Here is a 9,605-nt window from a genome sequence, read left to right as displayed (position 1 = left end):
ACAGGAGCCAAATAACCTACCAGCATGTCTTTGGAGTATGGGAGGAAACCGGAGTACCCGGAGGAAACCCACGCAAGCACAGGGGGAACATGCAAACTCCATGCAGGAGGCGCCATAGTTGGGAATCGAACTCAGGACCCATTTACTGCACGGCAGACGTGCTAACCACTAAGGCACTGTGCTGCCCATTGTGATATTAAATGCAGTAGTGCTGTATTAAACCACCTGTCCTCCTAGGCCAGTGGTGGGCAACCTTTTTTTTCAACTGAGCCAAATCTCGCCAAAACCACGATTGAAATTTATTTTGAGAGCCACATTTTTAAAACTGAAAATACATCCCCCATAGTAATTTATCCCCCATAGTACTTCATCCCCCATATAGTAATTCATCCCCCATAGTAATTCATCCCCCATATAGTAATTCATCCCCCATATAGTAATTCATCCCCCATATAGTAATTCATCCCCCATAGTAATTCATCCCCCATATAGTAATTCATCCCCCATATAGTAATTCATCCCCCATAGTAATTCATCCCCCATAGTAATTCATCCCCCATATAGTAATTCATCCCCCATAGTAATTCATCCCCCCTATAGTAATTAATCCCCCATATAGTAATTCATCCCCCATAGTAATTCATCCCCCATATAGTAATTCATCCCCCATAGTAATTCATCCCCCATATAGTAATTCATCCCCCATAGTAATTAATCCCCCATATAGTAATTCATCGCCCATATAGTAATTCATCCCCCATATAGTAATTCATCCCCCATAGTAATTAATCCCCCATATAGTAATTCATCCCCCATAGTAATTCATCCCCCATATAGTAATTCATCCCCCCTATAGTAATTCATCCCCCCTATAGTAATTCATTCCCCATATTGTGTCAATTCACTTACCTTTGCTCCGCGCGTTCCTCTCGCCGTGTTCCCGCGCCGTTCCGGTCTTCAGGGCGGACTGTGAGAGGAGAGGAGTTCGTCACGCTGCCCCGCCTACATCCTGACACCCAATGTTTTCCACGCTCCGCGGGCTGGATTAAAAGGTCCGCCGGGCCGTAGTTTGCCCATTGCTGGGCTAGCTGCAGAGTCCTGACTTTTGGGGCGGCCGCCCGAGAGGAGGGAGGGGAGCGGGCGCCTGGCACACAGAAGAGCCGCATTGAAGTGTGTAAAGAGCCGCATGTGGCTCGCGAGTCGTGGCTTGCCGACCACTGTCCTAGGCCAGCTGGGTCTTTTGTTGTCTCTTGTAGTGCCAGCAGGTTCCCCTACCTAGCCAACTGTCTTGTACGGCTCCTTCCCTCCCCTGGCCTCCCCTGGCCAGTTAAGTATCTTGTATTGCCAACCCCCCATCCGTCTGTGTGGACACATTATGTGGAGATATCTGTGGGATCTGGCCAGGAATTCCTTTTACTCACAGACCTTGGCTCTAGAATTGCCCATTGAGCCACGAGCAGTAGTTTTTAATATGATATACAGGTTCTTATATCACCACCTAAAAAAAAAATTAAATATGGCTTTTTATTCTGTGTTGGGATGTTTTTCTAGTGCTCATGATGTGATATGTACACTTTGGGTATTGAGCACTGTGCATTATAGTTCAAAACTAATTGCATTTTATCTTTTAGCAATCAATACATTTTTTTGTTATTATTACACTTCTTGATACAAGCCTTGTTTGCTGTCAGAGTAACCACTTGTCTCATACAGAAGGCTTTACCCTCTGCAACCTTTTTTTTCCTTTTGCGAGTTATTTATTGTTTAGACAGCAAAACTTATTTAGTGATTAGGCAGTCAAGGATTTAATTGTTCCCTCCTTGTTGTGCATTCTTTAGAAATGTACTTACACCTTTGGTGCTACTTTACAGTAGAAGTCTTTGCCATGTTCTCTCCACTTTCTTTGCCTAATCTGTAGGTCAACATGTTGAAAGTAAAACATAAGAATGAAACTGTTATAATGAAAAGACAAAACCGTGTCTTTTTCAGGATTGAGAATCCAATGAGCAGAAATTTTGTTATAATTTATATTGCATATGTTGTTACAATGACAGCCAATATCTTTATTATTATCATAGTCAAAACCGAAAGACGTCTTCACAGACCTATGTACTTCTTCATTGGTGGACTTTCATTCCATGAGATTTGGTACCCTTCAGTCACTGTCCCCAGGCTCTTGTGGTCTCTTAAAACTACAAAGGAAGCAATATCCTCAGTTGGGTGCATAACACAATTTTACTTTCATTTTTCTCTTGGAGCAACTGAAATCTCTTTCTTGACTGTGATGGCTTACAATCGTTATGTGGCCATCTGCAACCCCCTTCGCTATTTAGCAATCATCAGTCCCAAATTTTGCACCATACTCATACTCGGGTCCTGGGCTTGTGGCTTTGTTTCAATGATAAATCTCTCTGTACAGATCGCAAACCTCTTATTTTGTAGGGAGAACCAAATAGATCATTACTATTGTGACTTGGCGCCAATACTCAAATTGTCTTGCTCCGAGACTTCAAGCAATGAAAAGCTGTTTTTTTGCCTTAGCTTGTTCATAATATTAGGCTATTATTTCTTGATTGTTGTCTCGTATATTTGCATAATCAAAACCACTCTGATGTTTCCAACAGCTATAGGGAGATGGAAAACATTTTCTACTTTCGCTTCACACCTTATTGTTGTATTGCTTTTTTATGGGCCTATCATCTTTATGTTTGTCAAACCCAGCACTGGTGGCCTCATGCATTTGAATAAAATTGTTTCCATTATCCCATCAGTAGTAACTCCTGTTAAATCCAATCATCTATACTCTGCGCAGCCAGGAGGTACAGGATGCCATGAAGAAAACCGTTAAAAGATTTGTTTTCCATGTGGAGGGCAATATCAATTAGAAAACTAGCTGTAAGACCTGCAAAATGTAATCTTATTTATATCCCCTTAAATGTCCACAGAGATAAACAGACTACTTTGTATTGCATTCACAGAGTGCTATGTTCTGCTATGCTAATACTAAACTTCCCATAAATTGATTGGTGAAAAATTATCCCTGGTGATATGGGCCTGATTTACAATATTAGGCTTACTCTGCCAGAAAGGTTGGACAATGTTCCCTTACCAGGAACATGATGCAACACTTTGCATGCATACTGTATGTGTGCAAGCATGAATGAAAAGGGTCACCGTGGATAATTAAATGGGGGATTGATTCAAAATATTATGTAAGCAACTAGTTTTTGTTTTTATTTACCTAAGATACACGACATGGTCTAAAAGCTATGGCCTACAAAGCTGTATAATACTAAATATGCACATCTTTTCTTCATTGTTCTTAATAAAATAGCTGTGTACTTTTAGGGCATATAGTTTGGCAAAGTTTTTTTTTAGGTTCTATGGAGAAAAGGTTATGCATGTACAAGTACCACATTGCCCTGCATGTTTAGAAGAGATTTGCAAAGCAATCCAATCTCGCCTAGGCTGTAGTTCTTGGATCAGGTCACAAATCTGAGGAATATCTAGAACAGGAAAGGTCCGGTGGGGAGGCTTGCAGCTGGAATTTATTTGTATGAAAATACAGTTATCATTTAAGGAAATGTCTGCCAATAATAACTAGAAATATACTGTAGATAAAACAGACCACACCAACGACTAGCCATATATTAATTTGCAGTATTGTCTTTAAAAATAATTCTAGCCACCTGTCATTGAGCAATTTGGGGTGTGTATTCACAGATATGCATACAGAGTAAGGCATCACGAATATGAACTACAGATGAGCAGAGTAGTTTCTGCCAAGCTGATTTTGCCATTAGTGAAATAATTTCGAACTGGAAACTATGATTGCTTGTTGCAATGCTTATTCAAAATTTGCTTTAAAAAAACTTTTTTTTATTTTAGTGAGTGCTCTTTGCGTTTGTGTCTTGTTTATTTGTTTTGTGTATTTGATCATTATGTGTGCACTGTTGCTTTACAATTTTTTATTTTACTTTACCTCAGAAACCTTTAAAAACTCTTTGCACTTAAAAAAACTCAGACAAACAAAAACGTTCTAATTTGCCTTCTCTAGTGAAATTTTAAGGATATAACACTGTTAATGTTATTATTTTTGGATAACATTAATCTAAAATGTGTTTTTTTTCCACTGTAATTAAAGAGAAAATATGTGCTGCAATAAAAATTAAATGTATATGCATTAAAGTGGTTCTAAAGGCAGAAGGTTTTTTTTTACCTTAATGCATTATATGCTAATGCTATATTCTTACATTGAGACATGGAGGTTTTGTAACTATTCCCCAGATAATTTCAGTGCAAGCTGTGAAAGTAATCTGGGAATATATTTAGCTATTTTATAGTATATTTATAAAAGGGTGAAACTGCCTGTCTCTCTCTTTCTCACCGCATAGCAAAGACGTACGTCTATATTATCATACTGGAGAGGGGACAGAACAAACACAACAATGAATGTAATGTTTAATAAGATAACTTTATTTGAAAATATTTCATTTAAGCAGAATCAATCAGTCACTTTGCACATATCAACCACTTTGCTTTATGCAGCAAAAGCTTCTCATTTATCAGAATGGCGTCTCGTTCTTTGCCTGTCACTTCACACTTCTAGTCTCAGCTATGACAGACCCAGGAAATAAACATGTGTCATGTATCTCTGAGCAATACTTTCTATACACCACATCAAGATGTCATAATTTTAGGCATTTGTTTTGTTATAAAGTTAAAGAGAATATTTCCACATTTTATCTATTTATCTCTAGAGACGTATGAATATGTTTGTATGTGTTATAATTAATTTTCTTAAATTGTTACAATAGTGTAAAAACTGTAAAAATTTCTAGACACCTAAGTTAAAAAAGAACTCAAGGAATTAACTTCAGAAAGAACTTTGGGAAGTGGGTATAATGTATCAATTACATCTACCTCTGTACTGTCCTTTTTTGAGATACAGATTTCTGAAAACCGAAAAGGATACAATACTACCAGTAGCTTAGTATTCCCAGCCCTTACACATTGGGCTCGCGTCCCTGTTGGTATTTCAGATGAATAAGTTGCCTTGAGCTGGCCATAAATGGATAGAATTTCAAACAAAAATTCTTTGGAAAAGTCTTAAGAAAATGCATACAAATATTCTCAGAACATCCAAATGTCATTCAAAAGATTTAATTTGCTTTTGGAATGAATGGACTTGCCTTCAAATTTTCTCATCACTGTAGTTGAAAATATACATGGTTTGACCCACTAATTAGGAAAAAAATATTCTAGGAAAGTTTGTTAATTTTCCTAAGGATTTTTTCAAAATTCTATCCATTTATAGCCAGTATTAAAGCTGAAGTTTAGACATGGCAATTTTTACATAAACCAATAATAGTAAAATAAAATGTGTTGCACTGTTTAAATTATTAGTTCACTAAAGTGCATAAATAAATCCATAAAGTGTACAAATAAATCACAACAATAATCAATTATACAATAACTCATTAGTGGCAAAAATAAATATACATAAAATTTATCAAGTTCAACAACCAAGATGGTGTGGTGGAATCATGCTCAATCCATGCATTAAATGATAACCAAAGCTGATATGTGTTTGCAATCTTCACCGCCGTGCATGCCACTCAAGAAAATACAAGCCTCTTACCAGAAGCTGAGACCTCTATAGGGAGGTCTAACAGCGCTTTAAAGGAAAACCCAATCTCGGATGGATGGATCAGCACTTGGAGCTCCTATGACAACCAGCCTTTGGTAAGAGCAGTAAGGATCCCACTGTCAGGCACTGGCCCACTTGTGCAAGTGAATCAATGAATCACTTCCTTTTCTTCATTTCTAAAATCATTATTAGAACATAGATTGCAAGTAAAGTGATTCACCAGTCACCAGATTAAAAACTTAATGTGGTTATAAAGCCAAAACATTTTTTACCCTTGCATCAAGGTAATGTCCCCCCCCCCCTTATACTTAACTGCACCCTTATTCAATCAGCGCGGTGCAGAATAGCAGCTCTTCTGTCCACTCATTTTTGCTGAGGCAGTGGGAGCCATTGGATGCTGTCAGTCAAAGCCAGTGACAGGGGGGCGGGCCGAGTCCTGATGTTTGTGTCTACAGACTCAGACAATGGGACTCAGGAGTGAGCATGCAGGTGGGCCCCCAAAGGAAGCATTTTACTATAGGGTAGTAAAAAAGAGAAAAGAAAAAGCAGGAGTGCCAGCAGGGGACCCAAGCAGAGGATATTCAAGGCTGCTCTGTGCAATTCCATTACAAGGCAGGTAAGTATAGCATGTTTATTATTATTTTTTTTTAATGTATGCGTTTACAATCACTTTCATTCTGAACTGCAGCCTTACCATTGCTTGCTCTGATTTCACTGCACACTGTGAGCTTTTCATGGTGTGAACCTGGAGCTAGTCGGATAGAGCCTGCCTCATTTCTTGGTTGGAGGGTGTCCATCATCGTCTAGCCAATTTCACCCCAGTCTGACTGTCCCTGGCTCATCCCTTTCAATCACTGGATCAATGGCGTCCCTAGACAGGTGCGGGGGGTGCGGTCCGCACCGGGTGACACCAACTGCACGGGGTGAAACCGGACCCGCTCTACAAAAAGGTAAGTTGTAAAGCAAGCCGACGATCCCTGCAGGATGGATCTGATCGTCGGCTTTCTTTACAACTTACCTTTTCTTGGAACAGGTCCGGTGTCACCCCGTATATGTTGCATGCCGACGATCCTTGACATGCAAGCTATACGGGGTGACACCGGTGTAGCGGCAAGATGTCTCCCATGTAGATGTCCCCCTGAAGCAACTGCGCATGTCCTGGTTTCAGGCACGATCAATCAATGATAGAACTACTGCTATCATCAATTGATCGTGCCTGAAACCGGGACATGAGCAGTTGCTTCAGGGGGGGACATACCTACATGGGAGACACATCTTGCCGCTATACCCGCTCCAAGAGAAGGTAAGCTGTAAAGAAAGCCGACAATCCCCGCAGGATGGATCGGATTCTGCAGGGATCGTTGGAGGGGGTGTCACCAAGTGTTACCGCATTGGGTGACACCAACCCTAGGGACGCCTCTGCACTGGATCTTAGTTCTTTCAATCCTGGAGGCTTAGCATTATGTGGGCAGTCTGCCTGAAAATTCAGTCTGCCTTAGAACACTCCCTCCTCCAGACTGACATCCACCCATCAAGGCATTTTGAAACTTGCATAACTTCTCCTAAGAGCCAGCCCACTACTTCCATGAGGGCCCTTGAGAAAATATTTGGGCAATGATATTCACCATATTTAAAACTATTTATCCTCTGTAAATGTCAGTGCTTTAAAAAAAAATCATGAAATAAATTGCACTGGTGCAGTGGTACATCCCCACTTATGTTTTGTTTTTACAATCCTTTGTCTGTTAGCCTAGAAAATTGGCCATTTTGATGTGACAGATTCAGCTTTCATGGATTTCAATAGAGTTCAGGTTTGGCATCCAAACTTCGCTAAACCCTGCTTTAACCAAACCAAGGGTAGTTTGGCTCATCCCCTTCCCTGCCTTGAAGAAATACCACTGTTGCAGAAATTCCTGTACAAGTGTCAGGTGCTTAGTTCTCCCTCTGCTCTCCTTGATTCCCTTTGCTGACCTCTACTGTGTCTTGTGGCAACAAAGAGATCCATGGAAAGAACCCCAGCTTGCAAAGGAGGACCAAGTGTGTCAGATGCTGAAGAATTACTAGCAATCTTAGCATTTTTCTTGGCAGGAAGACTTTATTATGTTTTTTTAATCTAGCAATTGAATTTCTTTAAAATTGCTTTTGAAATATATTTCAACATTCATTTAAAGTAGAACTATAGGCAAAACTTTTCTTTTTTTTTACTTTGGATAGAGCAAGGGAGGGTTATAACTCCTGTCAGATATTTTTTTCGTCATCTGTGTCCCATTGTGGAGATTGGCCTTCATTTCCTGTCTCATAGCCAAGCAGGAAGTGAGAGGAAAACCCTGTAAATTAAGGGAATTCCTTGATGACCTCCAGGTCACTAGAAATAGTGTTCCTATTGGAAGATTTCCCCTCTATTACTTTTCTGGGGACAACCCAAAATTTGGGATTTACTTTTACTTTCAATGATAATGGTAAACAGGAAAAACAGAGAGGGTGAATCTCCCTAACAGGACACAGACAGCAATAAAAACTGATGGGTGTTCTAATCCCTCTCCACTCTGTCCAAAACTAAAAAGAAAAGTTTTGTCTTTAGTTATACTTTAAGTTCAATTTACGTTTTAATGTGCAATGTTTTTCTCTAGATCAGCATCTTACAAATACAATGCTCCAATCAAACCAAAGTTTCAGATTTTTTTTTAGTAGGGTTTTCATTTTTAAAGGAAGCAGGATTTTACCTCTTTGTTCTTATCTCCATTATATACATCTTATCTATAACAGCCAATGTTTTTGTTATTGTTATAATCAGAAATGAACCACGCCTTTACAAGCCCATGTACTTCCTCATTGGTGCACTGTCCTTTCTGGAGATCTGGTATCCTTCAGTGACCGTTCCCAGGCTGCTATGGGCTCTACTCACAGATGAAGAGTCAATATCTCCAGCCGGATGTTTTACTCAGTTTTTCTTCCATTTCTCCCTTGGTGCCACAGAAAATTTTTTGCTGACTGTAATGGCCCTAGACCGATTTTTGGCTATCTGCAATCCTCTACACTATTCGCTTATCATGAGCCCCAGCACTTGCATTCTGCTGTTATCAGGCTCCTGGTTATGTGGATTTGTGATTGTGGCCATCCCTTGTTCAGAAATCACAAAGTTTTCTTTTTGTGGTTGTAATGTTATTAATCACTATTACTGTGATTTTGCCCCATTGATCAAGTTGTCTTGCTCTGAGACTTCTCATGTTGAAAAGATGTTTTTTGTTTCTTCTTGCTTTATAATATTGGGATGTTTCTTGGTAATTATTATGTCTTATATCTGGATTATAAAGACAAGCTTGAGTTTTTCTGTTTCATTTGGGAGGAGTAGGACTTTTTCCACATGTGCCTCCCATTTAATAGTTGTTGTCGTTTTTTATGCTACCACTATATTCATGTTTGTTAGACCCACAGCTAACAACTTTTTAAATATGAATAAAATAATATCTATTGTTCCATCTATAATCACCCCCCTACTAAACCCGGTAATCTACACTTTGCGGAACAAAGAGGTCAAAGAAGCCGTGTGTAAAATAGCCCAAAAATGGAAGTACTATCATGCATAAGCAAAAACATTCTTGCTGACAAGTATTTTATTTTATTTTTTTAACATTTATTTTATGTTATTATAATAAAGAATAATCTTTTTCAGGCCAAATCAAAATGTATTCTTTATACTAAAACATATTCTGTGTTTATGCAAATTCAGCTTTGTTGTAATCTGAGCTCCTGCTTATCAGGGCCATTCACAACATTGTCAACTTGTGAATATGTTGAAGAGTCTTGAGTGGTCCCTCTACTGATTGTAATGAATAAATATAAATATGTAATATTTACATGTTTTTCAAGTTTTAGATATAATAAATACAATATATTAAAAACATTAAAGTGTTACTAAACCCAGGACCCTGCATGCAAGTGCAAAGACGCAAAG

At 38.9% G+C, this 9,605-nt stretch overlaps 1 protein-coding gene and 1 pseudogene across 1 annotated transcript; both read left to right on the top strand.

Moving 5' to 3' along the window:
- Window positions 1-1,924: 1,924 nt before the first annotated feature.
- Window positions 1,925-2,885, top strand: LOC149447826 (olfactory receptor 6B1-like; annotated as a pseudogene).
- A 212-nt stretch (window positions 2,886-3,097) lies between these two features.
- On the top strand, window positions 3,098-9,237 carry LOC149447825 (olfactory receptor 6F1-like). Its single transcript, XM_089651904.1, has 2 exons — window positions 3,098-3,142; window positions 8,281-9,237. Exons 1-2 carry the CDS (start codon window positions 3,098-3,100, stop codon window positions 9,235-9,237), a joined length of 1,002 nt encoding a protein of 333 aa, XP_089508030.1.
- Window positions 9,238-9,605: the final 368 nt, after the last annotated feature.

Source organism: Staurois parvus, unplaced genomic scaffold, assembly GCF_062004578.1.
Source record: "Staurois parvus isolate SC_StPar_1 unplaced genomic scaffold, SC_StPar_1.0 ptg000668l, whole genome shotgun sequence".
NCBI lineage: Eukaryota > Metazoa > Chordata > Amphibia > Anura > Ranidae > Staurois > Staurois parvus.
This window is presented reverse-complemented; position numbering and strand designations above follow the sequence as displayed.